Raw genomic sequence first — 20,197 nt, forward strand, 5'->3', positions numbered from 1 at the left:
GTAAAAAGCCACGAGACGCCCAGGACGCCAGGGATGACCAGGACCGGTGTTGCGGTATTTTGTAAGATTCTTTTTGTCTTTTATATATGTTCGCTATAAACACGTGGAACTGGTTCATGATATCTAGATATCAAAAGCCTCACCGTGGCAACATTACACAAGACATGCCTGGAGTTTATACATATAATCCCCGATTGCATGCTATGTAGATAATTTCCGATTCCTTAAACCCCCAATTGCTTTTTGTCACCAGATTCTTAAAGTTGAGTCAGCTTGGAGGTAACGTTAAATCCAAAGGTAGCATTTCTCGCGTGGCGGGGTATCTTACTGGCCGGGAGCTGGGATTGATATCTTGGAGATATCTTTCACCCTCCCCCAGGGCCATTCCGTATAGTCGATCATTACGCAAAGTAGGTATTGCGGACACGAACAAAGTGAGTTCATGTTGAATCTGGGACTCTGGGCTTCGGGTTCAGCTATAGTGCCAAAGGTCCTTTTGGTGAGACACCGACGGCAAGCACCGTTTGTGCATTGTGCATAGACCGTGTCCTGTTTCATGATTGGCCAGACGATGACAAATATGCGCTTATTCCATTGCTCGACCACTCACATCGTTCGGCGGGGACCAAATACGGGGGGCCGTTCAAAACGAGGAGCGGTGTCCATATGATCGGCGATGAGCCTCACTGTGGCTTCGGGCTTATTACATATGTATGCAGTCAGTTTGTGGATTGTAACTATTGCGTTGTGTGACAGGTTATCTGGAAAAGGTCCTAGGAATAGAAAATGATGGCCTGAATGCTTCTGGAATGGCACGTTGTACGTTGTAAGCTGGTCGTGAGACCGGATGTCTTCGGTCTAAGAATAACATTCGATGGTAGTGTGTCTCAGATTTGAAAAACATAGCATCGCATTTCTAATAGGACGCTCTATCATGCATCTAAATCGTGGCTTATACCAAACCCCCCAAAATTAAGAGATCGCCAAGTCTCCCCAGGGCTGAGATATGTGGTGGTCCGAATTTCCCGCCCCCACAATGTCTCAAATCTCCAAGCTCTGACTGCAATGCGTCTACAAAAATAGAGACATATCTGCAATGTCTCAAATTTGGCCCCAGGATCACTGGGTTCATCTCATGTATCTCTCTGTGTGTCTTGGATCATACCCGATCCGGTACAGCATCATCTTGTCCAATTAAGAGGGGCGTTTGCTCGCCCGGACCAGGTGTTCCCTTCAGGTCAGGGGTGTCTCGGTATAAGATGTAGTGTTGGATGCAGAAGATCGCATCGAAAAAGATTGTAACATTGCCCAGCAGTAGCTTGACCGGGTTGCCGGTAATACCGCTCCAGTCACTTTGAAGGCTAGAGTCAAGCACCAGTTGAGCCATTGAAAGGATACCACCAGCTAAATCTAGAAGAATGGTTCCAATGCTCCAGCCTTCTGTAGATTGGCGCTGGTAGTTCAACGCCACCTGAGGCATGTATTTCACAATGGTGATCAGGAGTTTGACGTACGAAAAGGAGTAGGCCTAGAAGGATTTCAGCGCTGTTTTCTAGTTTGCCCAATGGTTTAGAAGCCCACTGAAGAGGAATGCCTTATTTTCACCTACCACGTCAATCCACGCCCAAGTGGAAGGATCATACCCTCCATCCGGACTTTGCGCCAATACAACCGCCGTAACCACCAGAGGAGTCAGGATAGACCCCCAAAATATCCCTGCCATTGTCCAACTGATCCTTTGGAAGCGGGAAACATGGAACCCCCAGACGAAAGGCCAGAACTGTGTGTACAGCATGATGGTCAATACCACCGCGTGGGCCGCAAATGCGAAATCGTTGAACCGGACGGTGGGATCAATCGAGGCAGGGTGGCGGGCCGCATATTGTGAGCGAATGACAGGCGAGTAGAGAAACGCAGAGGTGTATATCGCATAGGAGACAAATCCCAGAGGATTGATAGTGGATAAATCAATAGATAAGCCGACTGTGGACTTGCGTTTCCAGTTGGTTATGGGCTGCGGATAAAAGGATCCTGACCAGCAGAGCATGCTGCATTCGAGTTAGCTATCAGTTTGAGTAACACATGAGATATAGCCTCGAAATCAACACGTAGACTTACTATGCCCATCCTAAACACCTGGAATAAATTGGTCAGTCATGTTCATAATGCCCAGCGGCAGTCGGATGCAAATAGGAGTTCACAAACCGGGATAACGCGTTAATAAATATCTCTAGTTGAGGAGTCATGTTGGATTGAAGACACTCATTACAAATGATCAAGCGGGGAAAGGAGAGAACGTGTGGATGTAACGATTCGAGCTCCCTCCAGCACAGCACGCAATCTTGTGATAAGATCAGCTGAGGATAAGACAGATAAGATGGATGAGTAAACAGTCTAGCCTGTTTAGGAAGGCGGTCACAATGTAGATCCTGAGTCAGCGGCTGGTTGGCCCGGTAATGTGTTATAGGAAAACAGATGACTGGGGGAATTGCTCAGCCTCTTGTTGTGATTCTTCTCTGCCCGAGGTTCCTGTGCAACGTGCTTTTTTTCTATTTTATTTCGATCGCATTGTCGGACGCTTTTTTAATACTATCCTAACCTCACATTCCGAATTTGTACGACTTTGTTTCCTTCCTCTCTTTGCGCTCCGCATCGGCTTCTACTCTACGACCCTCTCGAACCATACTTAGATCCCCCATTCCACGCCATAAACTGGTCGGTATACAGTCAATTGCACTACCTGTCATTGGGAATTCTAGTGAAATCCCGGTCCCGTTATCGCATGGTGCATTCCTCGGATCGGGAGATCTCGAAAGATCTCCTTCGGTAAATCCGACATTCCAGACTAAAGATCGCGTGGTCGTTCGAGAATTATCCGCAAAATGTCAAACTCAGATCTCGCCGCGGCGGGGAGCAGCACATACGCATCCAATACTCTTCATGTTGGGGATGGCACCTGGGACTCTGGGCGGGATACCTTCCTGCTGCCCAATTTGATGGGGCTCAACTTTGAGACGATGCGATACAATGGTTAGTTCAGCACATCAACAATCTACGCTTTATAATTATACCTGACATGTTACAGGCATGGGGAACCGTTTCAAGAATATGGCAGGGTACCATTCCATAATCATCGCGCACGGTGTCATTGCAACAATCGTTTTCTTGGGCATTGTCCCAACATCAATCATTCTAATCCGATACTACTCCCGATGGAATCCTTACTGGGCATTTAAATTGCATGCTTGGTGTCAGGTACTCACTTTGCTCCTAACCACGGTCGTGTTTGTGCTTGGGTGGTTCGCCGTTGGGCCGGAAAGAAGCCTAACCAACCCCCATCATGGAATCGGCCTGGCAATCTATGTTTTGGTCATTGTCCAAGTTCTGTGGGGCTGGTTCTTGCACAAGAAGGAAAGTAAGAGACAACGAGTCCACGTTCCTTTGAAACTGGTGGTAAGTGACACCCCAAGAAGGGGGTATATGGACTTTCCTTAACATATTCTAGTTACACCGATGGTTGGGTCGTGCTCTTTTACTTCTCGGTATTGCACAAATTCCATTAGGGCTCACGCTCTATGGTTCGCCAAAGGTCCTGTTTATCCTATTCGCGATAACAGCCTTCGGTTACTTGGTTCTTTACTTTATACTTTCTTACCGATATGATGTCGAAGGATATCACATGGGAAGTGAGCATGGTGGTGGCCACAGTCAGTACACAGGACCTTCGGAAGTTTCAGAGCACCATGGCAATCACACGGGAGCAGCTCTCGCCGCCGGCGCTGCAGGTGCTGGCTTGGCTTCAATGTTTCGACGACGTACAAGCAGTCGCCACCCAAGCCATGCCTATGAAGACTCTCGCACATCTATTTCTGATGAAAAATATTCCGATGAATCTTCCCGCCATCATGGAGGTGGTGGAGGTGGTGGCGGTGGTTTCGGCAAGAAACTCCTCGAGATTGGCGCACTGGCCGGGGCTGCCCTCATGGCCAAGAAATTCTGGGACCGTCGAAAGAAGCGAGAAGACGATGCCGAATCGGGTCGGTATAGGCCTGCCCATTCGCGCAGTACTAGCCACTCAGATGAATCTCTTAGCAGGATGGAAGATGGTCGACCGGAGCCGACGCATCACACGCCCCTTAATCGGCCACCAAGTCGCGCACCAAGTCGCGCACCAAGTCGCGTACCAAGTCGCGTACCAAGTAGGTCCCAAAGCCCGGGCTCTTCTTACTACTACAACAGCACATATTTCACCGAGCCGCCTAAGCGAAGCGCTTCTCATGGAATTAGAGATGCTGTTCTGGGTGTGGGTGCTTTTGCCGCCGTGAAGCGACTGTTCAGCCGCGGTAAAAAGGACGATGAAGAGAAACGGAGGCTAGAGGATATCAAGCGTCGAGAAGATGAAGATGAGGCGTTGCAGAGAGCAAACAGCAGACGACGACCACAGGCGGGAGAAAGCTTCTACCCACGAAGAAGGGCCAGTTCATACAGTGAAACTGATCTCACTGAAACCGATCTATCCCGTCCTCCACCTCGACACACATCACATGGAGAATCTCTTCTTACTGCAGAGCCCGTCGCCTCTGGTGCTATTCATAGCGCTGTATCAGATATGCCACCTATGCCCCCTAGTCACCAGCAGTTCTCTGGTGACTTGAGGCCTGAAGCTCCTCCCTCGCGTCACTCCCTACCCCATGATGGAGCAGAATTTGCATCCGGTGCAGCCGCTGGCGCAGCACTAGATGCAGCCTCCCATCGTAACCGGAGCAGCAGCCGGCGCCGAGAGGACGATGTTGCTTCCCCGCCGGTATCTGTGAAAGTGAAAATGCACAATGACGGACGACATGTGACACTCCGTCGGCTGACTGAAGAAGAAGCAGCCGCGAGTCGCGAGGCCCGTCGCAGAGAGCGAAGAAACTCTCGACGCCGCAACAGCAGCGCAGGCTCCTTGTCCGGCAACGAAGACGCCGGCTATGACCGCTGGCGTCGCGTCGAAGAACTCGAACGTCGACAAGACGAACAAATGCGACGTGAACAGGCTGCTGCTGCTGCTGCTTCTGCTCAGCTCGCCCCTCCACAGGCATCTATGGCCCCTTCGGGGAGCATGCCTGCATCCTCATGGGGCGCACCCCCCTCCCAAGTCAGCCAAATGCCGCCCCCACCCCCCCATTCCTGCGCCTTCTACCATACCATATGGAGCGAACAGTATCACTTCACCTACATATACCGGCACTGAGATGAGTGGCTCGTACGCGAACAATCGTCGCCGCAGACGTGCTGAACGAGCCCGAACCCGACAAGAGAGGCAGCAGCAGCATGGCGTGGAATTCACTTGATCACTTTCTTGGTACCGTCTAGCACCCTCCATTTTTCTTTTCTCTTGTGTCTACTACAGACCCAGCTTATGACATGTACAAAACGATTTATGTGCTTCAGAGCCGTGTTGATATAAATGATCCCCCCTGTCACGGTGCTATGTCCTCCTTTTGATATGTTTTCTTTTCTTGAATGTGTTTTTCGAGGCGACGAAATGATTATTTTAGCTAGCTTTTCCTTTCTCGTCTCTTTTTTTTTTTTTGTGATGCCAGCGATTTAACGGATCTTTTATTGGGTTGTTGGTTTTTTTGCTAGTCTTGTCTTCACCTTTGTGTGGTATTGATTATCTACCCTATTCTTTGGGGGGTTATCTGGAAGCTGTCGCTTGGAATTTTTGCAGAAATAAACTTAAAAATACCCTGAAAGTCAATTAATCTTGAACAATATGCTGTGCCAGTAAACCTCCTTACATTGGACCTTAGGTATAGATGATTTTGAGCTCAGACTAGGCGGACCACTTGAATGTTATCTGCTATGAGGAGGTCTTTCTTAACGATCCGCCAAACTAGTCTTAATAATTTAATAACATATAGTCCTGACAATAGATATAGATGTATTGATAGATGGTGTCAATCCATCGAAAGCAACCGCTAAGCACAAGATAAGAATAAGAATGCCTTTCGCATCCAATCGAGTCAGCTGTGTGTAGCAGCCACGCAGAATATAACATAATTAAGACAAGGAGGAGAATGAAATAGTGATGCGACTTGGTGGAATTTATCTAAGATTGAAAATCTGCTTAGGGATGGATTTTGAGGCCGTCCTATTTTTCCAGAACCTTTATTCTACTCTCCCTCGGGATTTCTACTCATGGTGGCATAAGGCTGGTTTAGCGGAGTGGTTTAATGCGTTTGGCTCCAAGTCAATTCGTGAACGCGTTCGATTATACAGCGATCGCTTTTGCTATCTTGATCGGCATATATTCCCTTTGAGACATGACAAAATGAATATTGAACCTGATATAAACGTTGATGCGTAAAGAATGGGTGGTCAGCTTACCCATTTTTCATAGGTAGATGCAAATTAGCGAGAGCAAAAAGAATATGGTTCAATGCGTCTATAACTTGGGGGATTTCGTTTAAGAAAGCTACAAGAAAGCAGCCCAAGAAAAGTAGTCTGTCTCTGGATATATTGAATGAGAAGCTAGGAGAATGAGATCAGGGTGTAAAGAACAGAGTTACATGACGTGGCTTCAAATGCTAACCCTCTTAGCTGATTTAGCTTTCGATGCCAGCATACACACTTAACCTTATTATCAATAGTAGTGCCATATGCTTGAAGGGAAAAAATAAGAAACAGGACAAGAAGAAGGATGTCTAGTAAAACTTCGTGTTGGAAGTCCCTCCTTTTGATCTTCCTCCTAATCGCATCATTAGGGACAGTAATCAAAAGCGTGGGGGAAGGATAAGACAAACCAGATGTTCTCCAATGTTAGAATCTCAACTTCAAACTTGAAGGCTTGTATTGGTTCATGGAGAAGTTATGGAGGAAAGGGAGAGAACTAGTCTACCACATGGAGATATGTGGAAGCATGCGACAATGTGCCGAGTGAGAGAGTTCAACAGGCACGCAACACTGGGCCCGGATCAGATGAGGTTCCATGGTTCTTACAATAAGGATTGCTAGAATAGGCATAGTAGTTTGATTCTACTATGGTTCGTCCTACCCTGTCCTGCCTCTATCAAGTCCCCAGGTCTGAATTTCTTCTTTCTTTTCTTTCCTTTTCACAAACATCTCTGCCTTTAACTTCAGCAAACAACTCTCACTCATCTTTCACCTTTACTTATTTCTCAATTCTCTAGTTATCTACCTCTCTATCATCTCAAGTTCTCTTCGTCAGTTACTCGTGAGCCCTCAATATCCAAGACCCTTGAGCCAATCTGAGGCAAGGGGACTTCTTACTTTTTTTCACTTTGTACTCAAATCGATTTCCGCACATCCTCTATTCGGCACTCGGTTGAGTCACTTGACTATAGAATCTTCTCAGTCTAACCCTCCTACCTCGCCCAACTCTGCAACTTCACCCGTATCCCCAAAATCTTCATCGAAAATTCCAAGAAGGATCAGCTCCAAAAGGATTGCTCTTCCCAATTTAAAATCTGCACTGGAAAGGGCGGTTAAGGCCAGAGGGAAAACATACTCCCAAATTACGGCCTTCGTTTGTTATTGGGACGACGACAACACTTGTGCTCAAGAAGATGGAGAAACCTTTTCCCATATGATGGCTGATCTTTTCGGAGTTGCCAGCCAAACATTTGTTATGAACCACGAAAATCCCGTTCCAGGCTGGGATTTGGGAGATCGCCTGCATCAAGAAGTTGTGTCCAAACACCGCATTTGCAAACCAACGCTCTTCATTTTTTTTTACGCTGGCCACGGTACGATCAATCAACTCAACGAACTTTCTTTTACCGCGACCAAGAAGGAAAAATTTGTTCCATGGCGCACCATCGATCGTGAATTGAGTTACCACACTTATTCTATGGATACCTTCTGCATCCTAGATTGTTATTATTCCTGTACTGCTATTGCGAGCAACCCGATGACAACCCATATCTTAGCTGCTTGTGGCTCTTCGGCGTTTGCGAGATCCCGTGTAAATGGAATATCCTTTACACAGCGAGTTGCGCGGACTATACGAAAGCTTTCTCACTCTGGCAAGATATCTACCTCGACAGATGAAATTTCCGATGCGGTACAGAATGAAACTCCTCGTGGCTGCTACATACCAAGATTTTCGAGTCATAATGGGGTGAATCCCATTGTGTTACCTTTCCACGTCACGTCTACTTCAACTCCTCCTTCGCCAAGAATTTCGTCTTCTGGTCATGCCTCAAGTTCGAGCCTAGGCCCTGCATTACATTCCCGCCCACTATCACAACTTCCCTCAAAACCTGCCGGCCAAGTTCAAAGTGAAAATCACAGATGCCTATGAAACCAATGCATCTGCGGGGGTCTTTGTACGCATGACTTGGGAAGCATATGCACGATTCTCGTCAAGCGTAGAACTAGACGCACTACTTCCTGTGATCGGACCATCACTGATTCGCACACATGAGCTCCGCGAGATTTCGGTCCGAGCTGGCCGAGAAAACATTCCATTCGGAGATCGGCCCCAAGACAAGGCATAAACTCCCAATGATTCCCCTTTTTTGTTCTTTTACTTTTTTTTTTCCTTTCCATGTTTGTACTTTTATTTTATTTTTTTACTTCCTAGCGCCAAATTGAAGCTGCTTATTCTCAAACTATAAGACACAACGATCATCAAGGCAGTGTTTTGCCTCTTTAAATGTATAAAAAGTAGATTGGCCGGGAGTTCCAGCCCTAGAGAGTTACCCCACACTTTCTTATCAGGTCTGCCCGTACATACAGGGACATATATGTATGTAGAAGTAGCTCCCACAAAGTTGTAGCTGCCAAAAGCAACACCGCTATTTTCTAACTTGTTGTTTCTATCTTTATTTTTACTTTCAATAGGCATGGCGGAGAAACTCCGTGTTGCAGTGCATGACGCATTGTTTTTAGATGGCTCCGTTAGTGAAATTTGTTTGATTGATACTCATGACTCGGCTTTCAGCCACAAAAATGTATGAGGTAGAGTAAGACTAGACTAATGCGCGCGACACAACGAGATACGCGTATAATATGCTGCATACAAGAGTAGAGCGGAATTCGCTGGTCCGTAATGTCGCGTCGATCTTGTCCAACCTCAATTGCTCACCACCCTGAGGGTGTAGCTACTCTGAATGGACAGTGTCCGGATTCCACTGGTAGCCGCAAGACACCCCACATTTCGACAACACAAGAACGATGATGTTTATCAGTAGATACAGTAAAGCTCTGGCAAGGTAGAGCATTACAGCGCCGGCCCGGGTGTTGACCAATGGGTGTGTTGCAGCGAAGATCACACTGAGAGGTAGCAGTACAACTATCCCGGGAACGACGAAGCAGGTGTGGAATACCAAGTGATCAATGGTCGGGTGACAATTGATGTGTTTGAATTCGAGAGGGAAATGCGGAGAAGGTTGTCGAGGGAGGTCAGTTCGAGTCATTCGAAATCTGAAAGTGTACTTTGGTGCTCTCTCGGCGGATGAACTAGGCGTAGGTCGTGCTCTGTAGAGCGAAATTGAAACAGCAAGAAACGCAGGGAGGTTCTGCTCGGTGTTTCGCACAATGTTCGAGTCATCTACAACAGGAGTGCCGCCCGCATTGCCGGCTCTCACTTCTCCAGCATCACTACCCAAGCCAATACGAGCGAGGAACGATGTGCGGCGTGTTTCACGATATGGCAAGCTGGAAAGGGATGAGCCGCGCAAATCATGGTTCTTTGGGGTTCGGGTTGCCAAAAACTGCGTTCTGTTTGTAGGAATTCTGTTTGGTGAGCTTTTTCGAGAATTCGCATGACCAGTGACCTTCCATTTCTGATATTGTTTCTTCTGTCGATGCAAAACAACATGGTCCTGCCTTCTTTCAATCGAAGGTTGGGGACGGCGTATCACACGAGAAGGCGGAGACAACGAGGCCGGAGGAGAAAATCGAACGCATCGCAGCGGTGAATCTGGATCGCCAGGTTTGTTGAAGGTACCGGCATTTACGCCTGGCTGATGACTCGACAGGACCGCAACAGGAGGTTTGGTCCACTGTCGGCGGCCAACGGAAAGACGTCGCAATTTTGAGGGTTTGGGGGATTCGCTTCCATCGTCTTCGCGAACAAAGCTTGCCTCTGGCGAATCTTGGAAGCAATCGAAATTGAATTTCTCCGTCTGAGGTGGAGGACTCGTCCGTACGTTCTCCATTTTATGGCAACGAAGGGACTCAGTGGATTCCTCTGCGCTCTCTCGTTCGCTATTTGATGCAGGTGTGTTTTGGGGATTCAATGGCTCAGCGAGGCCATCAAGGGTGTGGTACTTGTCCACAGCGACATCCAGCTCAAGTCGAGGGCGGAAGGACTCGCGAATTTCGAGAATTCGATGAGCTTGTCTTGGGCTTGCTTCTGCCTCTGTCTGGTTGACTGGCTGTCTTTCATCAGTTCTATCAAACCCGGTTGATGGCGCAAAGAGAGGTGAAAAGAAGCGATCCGTAGGTGAGTCCGTCATCGTCAGTCGAGTATCCACGATGCCCAGAGGGTCTAACTTGAGTGATTTAGCGAAAGCCATGTCTGCACGGTCAGCTGAAGGTAAAGGTCGATGGTTGTTGGAGTGAGACGGGGAAGTCAGGTGCTCAATACCCAAGCATGGAAGGTGCGTTCCCACCTCTACCGCATAAAATGAAGACAGAAGAAACGATATGATAAACAAGTATAATTAGAGGGAAATGGAGAATTGCTATAATTCTACAGGTTCATGGTTGGGGCGCTAATGGTTATGTACATCAAGTCTATTTGACGTGAGCCTGGAGGGTCTCGAGAACCTATTCAAGAAGAAAAAAAAGTCAGTATTTAATCAGACCAATAGTCCCGGCGAGTTCATACCTCAAGCTCAATCTTGGCCTCGGCGATATCCTGCTCGCTGCCGCTGCCGCTGGCAATCTTCTGGGCCTCGGCGATCTGGGCGCGAATGGACTAGCAAGGAAGTTCTGGTTAGCTTGAGTCGCAATGTTGCGAAGAAAAATAACCTACGTCGGCGCTGAAGTCCTCAAGAGCGTAACCCTCGACAGCGTTGATGCTGAGCTGGGAGTCGGGCTGGACAACGGCGAAACCGCCGGACACTGTACAGTAACACCATTGTTAGTTGATCGATTCCAATTGACAAGTGACCAGATTTGCGGGATGTCTCAGGGCGCGAGGATCGGACGTACGGAAGTACTGCTTGGTGGCACCGCTCTCCTCAATGATCTCGACGAGACCGGGCTTGAGCTGCTCGATGGCGGGAACGTGGTTGGCGAGGACACCCATCTCACCGGAGGCGGCGGGAATGTTGACCTGGGTACTGTAATCGCGGAGGTTGGTCAGTATTTAGGAAAAGGGCGCAGGCACCGTCGACGCGGGCGCAATTGAAAGCATAACATACACGCCAGTGGAGCGGTAGATGGTCTGTCAAGCAATTATCAAGTCAGTACGTAGGCTATGATGTTGGGATGCTGGCCGGAGTTCGTCCACGCACCTGGTGAGGCAGAGTCAGGGACAGCTTGATCTTGTCGGCGACGGCCTCAGCGTAACCACGGCGCTGGACGGGAGCACCGAGGAAAGAAGGGCGAGCCCGAAGGGCGGAGCGAGCGAAGCGGAAGGAGCTCATTTTGCAGTGGTGGATGGCGTGCAAAGGCTGGATTATCCCTCTTGAAGTTGCGTTGCAAAGGTCGAAGTCGGAATGCCGGTTGTTCCCTAGCGGCTGGTCACGTGGCACGGGAATTCAACGGCCGGGCTATGGCCAAGTATGAGCTGTGTTGACTACGGTTATTCTACCCATATTTTTATGTAAACACAAGGAGAGAACATATTGTTTCATTTAGTGCTCTATCTATTTCGGTGTTTTTCTGCTTTGGGTCTATATTCTTGCCAGAAGTCCAATTCCCAAAGGTGACATTTTGACGTCGGGAACACCTTAGTCGAGAAAGCCTTGCTAGTAATCGGACACAACGCATAGTAACCGTATGCTAGACTTGTTACTTTATGTTGCCCCCGAAATCAAGTGTTCTTCGTCCAGGTAGACAGCAATACTTTCCAAGGTTACTTGCCGATTGGGAAGTATACCAATCACGTGATGTGTATGGATCAAGGTCACGTGTAGGCTAATGGCAGAACCAAGTGAAGAAAACTTGTGATGAACCGTAAAAAGCAGGCTGAAAAGACCCAATTTCGAATTACCTAGATCAACTTAATAAAATAAGATAGGATACACTACTATATCAAAATATTATGACGTTGTCTAGGACAATCTTTCAAGTAACAGACCGTCTAGTGACACTCTAGTATGTACACCGCCCGATAAGCGAGATCCCACAAACGGAACGAGCCCTAGCCGACCCTCTAAGGCCTGACGTCCCTATTCCCACTCCTCTCCATCATCACACCGTCAATCAGAGACAACATCCGACAAGATGGCCAGTACGTTTTCACCAATTCTATGACCTTCGCTCAACTGCACGCTGGCGACAAAGAAAAAAAAAAGCGATGGCGCTGACATGATTTTCACCCACAGAGTCCAAGAACGCGTCCCAGCACCACCGCAGCCAGAAGGCTCACCGTAACGGGTACGTCTGCCCTTGAAATCCCTCGATCACACTACTTTTACACTTGCCCGACATTTCTCAAATCGATTCGATGGACAAGGTGGAAGAAGTGCTAGTGTGCGAATGATTTTATCCGGTGTGATAGTTTTGAGGTCACGACTTAAATATTCGCTCGGTCAATCTTTTGGAACTACTGCATTCGACCACCATCCATCACACCTTTACAACCAGAACCGAATCGCTGATATATATCTCCTCGAATAGTATCAAGAAGCCCAAGACCAACCGTTACCCTTCCCTCAACGGTGTCGACCCCAAGTTCCGCCGCAACCACCGTCACGCTCTCCACGGAACCATGAAGGCCCTTGTACGTTGACCACAACCCGAACCCAACATCCAGTACCCACCACCCATGATACGGAATACTGACCCATTGAACAGAAGGAGCGCAAGGAGGGCAAGCGTGAGGTCGCATAGATTATGAACTCAGTCTTAAAAAAATGGGAAACATGAAATGCAACTCGAGCGTGCAAGAGGTCCAGAGAACATAACGTGTGCAATGATCAAGGACGGTCCGCTGTGTCGAATAGGCCTGGTTTTTGCTTATTCCTTGCGCGACAAACCTCGAGTTGTTTGATATCGAGAAATCAACAGGCTTAATTCGATGTGCACAGCGGTGCCATTTTCCCAAGCGGAATCTCTTCTGCTGTATCCTTTTTTTCTTCCAGACTCGAGGGCTCGACTTCGTCTGTGTTGCAGCCCTTGAGCTTAGTCTCTTCCCCCATTTTCTCCCCATTTTCTCCCCAAAACCCCCCTCCGTCCGGCATATGTGTGTACAGCTGCGTGCTTTTCTCATGCGCGATTGCTGAAGGATTTTTTCTTAACGTGCCAAGAATAACCCCCAAGTCCCCGATTGCTATATATCCTGTCTTGATTCTTCTCGATCGTGACAGGGTTCATGGTTAGGGGGCTACATCCCGTAAAACAGTAACAGTCAATCTTATATTTAGCCATGATCAATCAATTCATTTACACATCTCTATTTTCGCTTTCATCACCATGATATTCAAATTGTCCTTATCATCTCCAGGCACTCCACAGACATCGAGGATAGTTACAAACGTCATACCTTCCAAACAACCAACTTTTTATCAAACCCACCACTGATAACCCATTCCTCCAAGACCGGGTCACCCTCTGTCTGGGGTACAGCAACATACCCCGACCAAACACTTCTCACCTTACAGCCCGGTTCATGTCCACCTTTCAACGTAGCAATGACCTTCCCCGTCTTCGTCTCAATGCCACGGACAACACCATCATCCCCATTAACCCAGACTCCAGACCCATTAGGCCTCCACGCCACCTGCGGTGTGGAGTAATCAGTTTGCGGGGCGAAAGTGTTCGCCTGCACGAGGATAGCAGCGTCCTCACGGTTTTGCAGTTCCAGTGTTGCCAATGCTTGAGACGCCTGTGTCACCGGGTCCTCCAAAGTGGGCTCTGTCTTCGCTGGAGGGAATAGCAGACGCACGATGATCACTTTCATATTGGGCAACGTCGACGTGGCTACTGCCAGAAGACCGGGGTCGTGTGGGCTGAGCACCATATGGGCCGGTGAGAAGGCAACCCAAGCATTGGAATGAGGAGCCAGGTTCTGCTGTCCAAGGAGGCGAGCTTCTTGTGGGGACTTCTCAGCTGCGGCTCCGTCATTTTCGCGAGGATTGGTTTCCTCCGATGCTGCTTCTACCTGGTAGTAGTAAATATAGGTCGAGTCTCTGCGCGAGACGAGGAGGAGCAGCTCGTCGGTGTCCACATGTGGGACAAACAGCAGGGATTCCGGGTTCGAAACGAGTTTAATGCGTGTAACAGGCCCACCGATCTTGAGAGCTGGTGCGTCTGCTTCGTCGGGGATGTTGAGGCAATATAAGAAAACACACTCGTCCCACCCGGCGGTGGCAACCCACCACTTGGAAGGATCGGCCTTGTCTTCGTAGGCTACCACATTCACCGCGTACTTTGCATGATCCTTTCTGCTGTCCAGCGTTTCAGATCCATGCTGGAGGAGCAGCTGTCCGGATATGTTGGTCATGAGGATGTACCGGCCCTGGAGGATCGAGGTAAATGATAGAACGGGTGAATTAGAGAGGCTCGAGAATGACCTGATAGCCATGTTGCCTTCTGCTGTATCGAGCAAGTGGACTTGCTTGTCTGCACCGGCGGAGACGATATAAGACTGCGCTGATATAGCATCTGCGGCGGCTTCATCAGCATCGCCGCGAGGTTTCTGCCATTGCTCTACCGACGCAGCAAGGATATTTGATGATGTCGGTGTCTGGATGACAGCGGGTCTTGATGGTGCTATGATGGTCTGTCAGATAAAAGAACAAAGGCAACCGCAGGTAAAGCTAGACATGTAAAGCCGAGTACCAATGACTTTTGACTACCATGCCTGAATAAAACTCACCTGGCTCGCTCCATAAAGTCGACTGCTGATGATCATTCCCATATCTTTCAAAATTCACGGTTTTATCATAGGTGTTTTTCTCTTCGAGCAAGCTTTGGATGGACCAGTTGTTGGTGTCATCTCCCGAGCTCTGCCCCACGTCGGGAGCAAGGTCAGCCTCGCGAATAAAAGCCTTCAGTGTCTCGGAATAGTCATGGCTGCGCAGGAAACGAGCAACTATCGCACTTGATAGTGCATCTACTGTTTTGGAGGGAGCCATGCTTGTTTTTGATCCTTCGGAGAGGTTTTGGTTGAGGAGAGGTTATTCGTGGCGCATGACATGCTTGTATATATATCTTCCAATTGCGGCTGCTAGACGAATGTGGTTTGGTCTACATTTTATATTTATCATCACTCGAAGATTACAGAAGAATGCAGGTATCCATTTAGAAGAGCAGAGTATGTGTCATTATGAAGCTTTTATCAGACAATTGATTTTCCCATCTTATACGCGAAACGCCGGATATCCACCATGCTCCCGTGAAGCCCACTAACAATCAAACAAATGCACAGTTATTGACATGTCACTTAGTTTATTCAGCTGAACATATCCTCAGCCCGACGCCGACGACCGCCGCGCCCCTCTAGTGTGTCGGAAAACAATTCCTTGCCAGCGTTGGCGCCAACATTGGCGTTGTTGGTGTCGTTGTCGAACTTGGAAGGGAACAGTTCACGCACCGACGCACCCCTGCCTTTAATCGACATGCCGGCAGATGCGCCGCCCCGGATGGCAAATCCTTGATCCTCGGTTCTTGTGGCTGCTCCACGAATGCGGGCGCCATTGTTGGCGGAATCAGGGAAGAGCTCAATATTGCTGTTACGCCTGTGTTCAGAGCTGCCTGGAATAGAAGAAGCGTCGAATGCATCTGACCGGCGATGGTGACTAGCCTTGCTAGGTAGCAACTCCTTCTTGATGTAGCTGGATGTGAGCTTGTTTGGGAAAAGTTCGCGGGTTCCTGACTCGCTCTCGCCCGCGCCCGCGCTTGGGAAAAGCTCTCTATCCTTGTTTTTGCGAACGTGTATGGGCGACCTTTCACGGAACCGCCTGTTATTATCACGACCACCTCGCTCGACCCGAAGGTCTTCCTCTAGCGTGTCTCGTCCCGGGGACGCACTGCGGTTCCGGAGACGTCCACTTGACCGGCCCTCATCCTCTGGAAACAGGTCCCTCTGGCCACGACCTCTGGGCTTGGCCCGAGCACGCTCGGGTTCAGAGCCAACATTATCATCGTACATGTCAGCATTGAAGTGGTCGTCCTCGTCGCGGTCTCGACGGCGTCGGTGTTCCCGGTCGTCGAATCTGCGCCGCCTGTATTCTCCTTCGCCTGCATCGTCGCTACGTCTCCTGTCCGCAAACTCTTGTCTCAAGCGTTCTCGGGGATCGTGCTCGGGGTGCATGAGGTAGAAGCGACTTTTCTCATGAGCCCGCGCTTGCTTACGGTCCGACTTGACAGCCGATCGCACTTGGAGGACGGAATCAGGGTGGGAGGAGAGGAGTTTCGCCGATCGGAGACGCAGAGGTGGCAAGGTAGACGCGTCTTCTTCCTCGGCGACTTGGGTGAGCGCAGTGAGAGCTTGGAGGCCAATTTCGGCGGAGGAGAAGATGATGTTGGCGGATGTGTCGTCGATCCATTCAATGCGCACTGGTTCCTGTCCGGAGCAATCGCGAGCAAATTGTTTGATATCTTCTGTGGTCAATTCATCAACGCCGCGAACATGCACTTTTTCGTAGACCGCTTCATCGGTGAGGGGGTCGACGGTGGTTTCTAATTTCGAGGTTGTTTCCTAGCACTCGACATATGTTAGTCGACAATCGATTACGACTCTAAATAGAAAGGAACACACTCACCACCTGAATTGGCTCGGGCTCTAGCTCGGGCTCTGGACCTAGGTCAAGGTCCATGTCGATGTCGATGTCCGCGGTAGGAGCCGAGGCGGCCCCGCTGAATGCCATGATTTAGGCTTCGCTGGATGAATCGAAGAGAATCGGAAGTTCAAATCAGAACTTGGCTAACAGTTCGAATGGAATTGACAATTGAGGGGATAGAACTGAGCAATGCAAGGTGAAAACCGTGCCCGCCTGGTAGCTTGACTGTCTGTCCTTATAAGGAATAGCGTCCTTTTTCCGGGGAACATCAGCAATATCAACTAACAACCTCCCGTGGACGTCTAAACGGCCATTATTGCTGAACGCTGAGCTTGAGGATAAATCGGGAAGAAACTAACAGTTGTTTGCTTTAATATTTGACGGATATTTAAACAAAGAAGAAAAATTGAAAGAACAAGAATGATAACATAGTCTCGGACATGTTTCATAGGCACGGAAGCGCTGTGTGGACTTACAACAGGCAACTAGAAAAGCCCAATTAAGGAAGAAATGGGAGTAGGATTTTGACTATAGCAATACATTAAACAAATATAGGCGCAAGAATGTGGGAGCTATCTCCCGACGAAGCTGATAGACCATCCATGATCCGCATGACAGCCATTATCTCTCATTGGATACGGTCTTCGCCTAGATCCTCGCTGTTGGTTTTATGTGACAACTGTGGGTTGGAGTCATTGTTAGAATTGATGCCATGGATCGAGATCTAGTTAGAGTATGACAGTGGATATCTAGAATTGAAACTCTTCGGAAAGTATGGCACTAACTTGCCGCGACAGATGTAGCTTGTTTCACCCCTAAAGAATATCCACTCCTCTATATGACACTGTGTGGGTTTTGTTCCAAAGAACTCTCTTTGTAGGAAAAGTCTAGGAGTCTCTTTAATATCCTAAGACTTTGAAAAAAAAAAAAAAAAGGTATTAAATTTGTGGTTTAGTATTTGATAGTCAGTAATGACCACAAAATGCCCACCAAAGGTAGAATATGTTAAGTACATAGCAAGAGATCTCCCGAAAGAATAATAAGACATCGCAGTAATCCCACGTACCCATCCCAGGACCTCAGGTACTCATGTTCTGTCGTATTGTACTAACCTAGTGACGGGGCTGGTTCTGGTGGAGCTCGGCCGGTTTGGCTGTATTTGCACTCAGCTCACTCACCCCAAAATTGCGATCATTGGTAACAGGTTGATATGGATGAAGTGACTGCATGTGGACCGGTTCGGTCAGAATAGACGCGCGCTTTCTTTTTCTCCTTTCCCAAAGAGCCCAGCCAATAGAGAGAAAAGCAATTACACCAAGAGGGACACCAACTCCTGCTCCTATCGCCACGTCGTTGGAATCGTTGGAATCATTGAAGTTATTAGAATTATTGCTCATTATACATGAGTCATTTCTGGTGGTATTGGTATCATTCGTCACTGTAGGGGAAGTATCATTGGACCTCTTCACCAAGTCTGATAGAGCCGCAACACCAGGGATGGCGGTACCGCTAGCAACTGTAAAAGGTGTTTGTGGCAAATCTTTGACATAACCGCATATCAGGTCCCCGGATGTTATATTAGCGAACAAGGAATTGCAACAATATTTAGTCTCTCGGCCGGGCGTATCCAATGGGACGACAGCGGCGCCAGAACTTTGTTGAGCATCCTCTATCAACAGAGAGTTAGTATGGATTCATTAAATTATCATAAATTTGAGACTTACTACATATCGTAGGGCAATTCACACTCCTCCAGTCTGGAGAGGTGCAGCTTCCGCGTGAGAGCTGGTATGGATCGTCCAAAAACAAGCATAATTTGTTCGTAAGACATATTGCAGTTGATGCACAGCAGTGCGAGACGTCCCCATCAACGAAGCATGGTGTATCTGGGCTTTCATCCCCGTTGGGATAGTAACATTTGCTGGCGGCTCTAATCGGGACAATAAGACATAGAAGGCTGAGCTGAAGGGCCAGGCCTCTAAGTAGAGACCAGCTTCCCATATGAGCAGAGTACTTGATTGACGCCGCTCTAATATATAGATGCGCACCTCTTGTAAGTCGGAGGAGGGGGAATGAGCTAGAATACTGATGATAAAAGGGGAATGTACTCCGTAGCGACCTCGGGGCTGGGGGATTAGGTATTTTCTTAGGGCTATTTTACAAATAAGATTACTATCACCCACTATAACTTACTACTGTAGGGTTCAGCCACCCAGCCTCGAATCAAATGCAGGTCCATGACCCCTAATAATTTACGGTCCCTGTCGGCTCACGAGGCTCTTCTTTAACTCTCGAACCGTGTAGCGCCAGACTTGCTAGCCACCACATCAAACTCTGCTATTACCGAGTCCAAAGTGTGTATTACTCATTATTGTTTGGGGCCCTCTAGAGCCCTTTGGGCCTCCGTATTGACGTATATTATTTCACCATATATGCCGATATTGATTCATATGCATGGATTATTCCAACTTTGCCCAAAAATCCTTGTGATGGGGTCTAGTTCATCCCGAACACCACTTAGAAAACAAGTTAATCTGCTTGAGTGGGGCGAAGTATTGGGTGCTTTACATATGCAGTGACACGTCTACTCTGTAGTTAAATCTCGACACGTCTAAGCAATACATATCAAAGGCCCGAGGACCCTCTGTACTTTTGTTGTAAAAACCGAGACCTCGGGAGATAGCCATAACTAGCCGCTATGTGGGGCGAACACACTATGCGGTACTATATTTGGGAGGCCTAAATGTCTTAATCTATTTCGTATTCTGTTTCTCTTCTAACTGAGACTGAATGCACTAAATTTAGACATTACCTTAATAATTATAAACAAGATCTGGAGCCAATTCAATGATGGTCAGAATGTCTAATGTGTATCTGACATATGTATTCTGTATGTTTATGGAAGTACTCAGTACATCGTGCAGGAATGATCCAATCTCCCATAGGCGCACGTTACAAATCGGACCGGAGCTAGCGGATCCCTCGTCTGGGCTGTGTACAGTACATATATCTATTTATCACTAGCTCTACAAGGTTGTACCCTTGAACCCTGCAGGCCCCACAACAAGTGGTTACTACTACCAGTAAGATCCCATGCTTATTGTGAACACGAGCGTCTCGCCCATCAGCACAAACCAAAAGGCTTTTCTCCAATGTACGGAGTAGTACAGAGTAGTACGGAGTAGTAGAGACATAATTTTAAGAACTCAGCCCCACTAGGACCCTTTGTTTGCTTGTTTGCTTGTAAGCTTTGCTTGAGCTATTATGCAAAGGCTCGGCCTTTCAAT

General features: G+C 48.2%; 9 protein-coding genes across 9 annotated transcripts; 3 read left to right on the top strand and 6 right to left on the bottom strand.

Annotated features, from left to right (window-relative positions):
* Positions 1–1,159: 1,159 nt before the first annotated feature.
* Positions 1,160–2,246, bottom strand: N7487_006075 (putative L-cystine transporter; the record flags this gene model as incomplete). The annotated part of the gene is made up of 4 exons (XM_056873822.1): positions 1,160–1,528; positions 1,610–2,048; positions 2,119–2,136; positions 2,206–2,246. 4 exons carry the CDS (start codon positions 2,244–2,246, stop codon positions 1,160–1,162), a joined length of 867 nt encoding a protein of 288 aa, XP_056731542.1.
* A 636-nt stretch (positions 2,247–2,882) lies between these two features.
* Positions 2,883–5,233, top strand: N7487_006076 (uncharacterized protein; the record flags this gene model as incomplete). Its single annotated transcript, XM_056873823.1, has 3 exons — positions 2,883–3,030; positions 3,086–3,453; positions 3,506–5,233. 3 exons carry the CDS (start codon positions 2,883–2,885, stop codon positions 5,231–5,233), a joined length of 2,244 nt encoding a protein of 747 aa, XP_056731543.1.
* Positions 5,234–7,360: 2,127 nt separating this feature from the next.
* Positions 7,361–8,504, top strand: N7487_006077 (uncharacterized protein; the record flags this gene model as incomplete). The annotated part of the gene is made up of 2 exons (XM_056873824.1): positions 7,361–8,210; positions 8,287–8,504. Coding segments are annotated over 2 exons (1,068 nt in total), but the record flags the coding sequence as incomplete, so codon positions are not given.
* Positions 8,505–9,110: 606 nt separating this feature from the next.
* Positions 9,111–10,529, bottom strand: N7487_006078 (uncharacterized protein; the record flags this gene model as incomplete). Its single annotated transcript, XM_056873825.1, has 1 exon — positions 9,111–10,529. One exon carries the CDS (start codon positions 10,527–10,529, stop codon positions 9,111–9,113), a length of 1,419 nt encoding a protein of 472 aa, XP_056731545.1.
* Positions 10,530–10,749: 220 nt separating this feature from the next.
* Positions 10,750–11,606, bottom strand: N7487_006079 (F1F0 ATP synthase subunit delta; the record flags this gene model as incomplete). Its single annotated transcript, XM_056873826.1, has 6 exons — positions 10,750–10,782; positions 10,844–10,933; positions 10,991–11,079; positions 11,170–11,300; positions 11,382–11,404; positions 11,475–11,606. The coding sequence occupies 6 exons, from the start codon at positions 11,604–11,606 to the stop codon at positions 10,750–10,752; spliced, it is 498 nt and encodes a 165-aa protein (XP_056731546.1).
* A 717-nt stretch (positions 11,607–12,323) lies between these two features.
* Positions 12,324–13,266, top strand: N7487_006080 (60S ribosomal protein eL29). The gene is made up of 4 exons (XM_056873827.1): positions 12,324–12,415; positions 12,510–12,561; positions 12,805–12,907; positions 12,982–13,266. The coding sequence occupies exons 1-4, from the start codon at positions 12,409–12,411 to the stop codon at positions 13,015–13,017; spliced, it is 198 nt and encodes a 65-aa protein (XP_056731547.1). The 5' UTR covers positions 12,324–12,408; the 3' UTR covers positions 13,018–13,266.
* Positions 13,267–13,663: 397 nt separating this feature from the next.
* Positions 13,664–15,263, bottom strand: N7487_006081 (uncharacterized protein; the record flags this gene model as incomplete). Its single annotated transcript, XM_056873828.1, has 2 exons — positions 13,664–14,898; positions 15,005–15,263. 2 exons carry the CDS (start codon positions 15,261–15,263, stop codon positions 13,664–13,666), a joined length of 1,494 nt encoding a protein of 497 aa, XP_056731548.1.
* A 317-nt stretch (positions 15,264–15,580) lies between these two features.
* N7487_006082 (NCBP3 domain-containing protein) lies at positions 15,581–16,997 on the bottom strand (the record flags this gene model as incomplete). The annotated part of the gene is made up of 2 exons (XM_056873829.1): positions 15,581–16,828; positions 16,893–16,997. The coding sequence occupies 2 exons, from the start codon at positions 16,995–16,997 to the stop codon at positions 15,581–15,583; spliced, it is 1,353 nt and encodes a 450-aa protein (XP_056731549.1).
* Positions 16,998–18,022: 1,025 nt separating this feature from the next.
* N7487_006083 (uncharacterized protein) lies at positions 18,023–18,741 on the bottom strand (the record flags this gene model as incomplete). The annotated part of the gene is made up of 2 exons (XM_056873830.1): positions 18,023–18,563; positions 18,635–18,741. 2 exons carry the CDS (start codon positions 18,739–18,741, stop codon positions 18,023–18,025), a joined length of 648 nt encoding a protein of 215 aa, XP_056731550.1.
* Between the last annotated feature and the right edge of the window lie 1,456 nt (positions 18,742–20,197).

The sequence above is a fragment of the Penicillium crustosum genome, assembly GCF_028827405.1.
Source record: "Penicillium crustosum strain IBT 35664 chromosome Unknown utg000002l_segment0_segment0, whole genome shotgun sequence".
NCBI lineage: Eukaryota > Fungi > Ascomycota > Eurotiomycetes > Eurotiales > Aspergillaceae > Penicillium > Penicillium crustosum.

What these genes read in the sequence shown, in the direction of transcription:
- N7487_006080 (XM_056873827.1), top strand. An exon ending in CAGAAGGCTCACCGTAACGG is followed by an intron (nt 12,562 to 12,804) that starts GTACGTCTGCCC and finishes CTCCTCGAATAG; the next exon opens with TATCAAGAAGCCCAAGACCA. An exon ending in ACGGAACCATGAAGGCCCTT is followed by an intron (nt 12,908 to 12,981) that starts GTACGTTGACCA and finishes CCCATTGAACAG; the next exon opens with AAGGAGCGCAAGGAGGGCAA.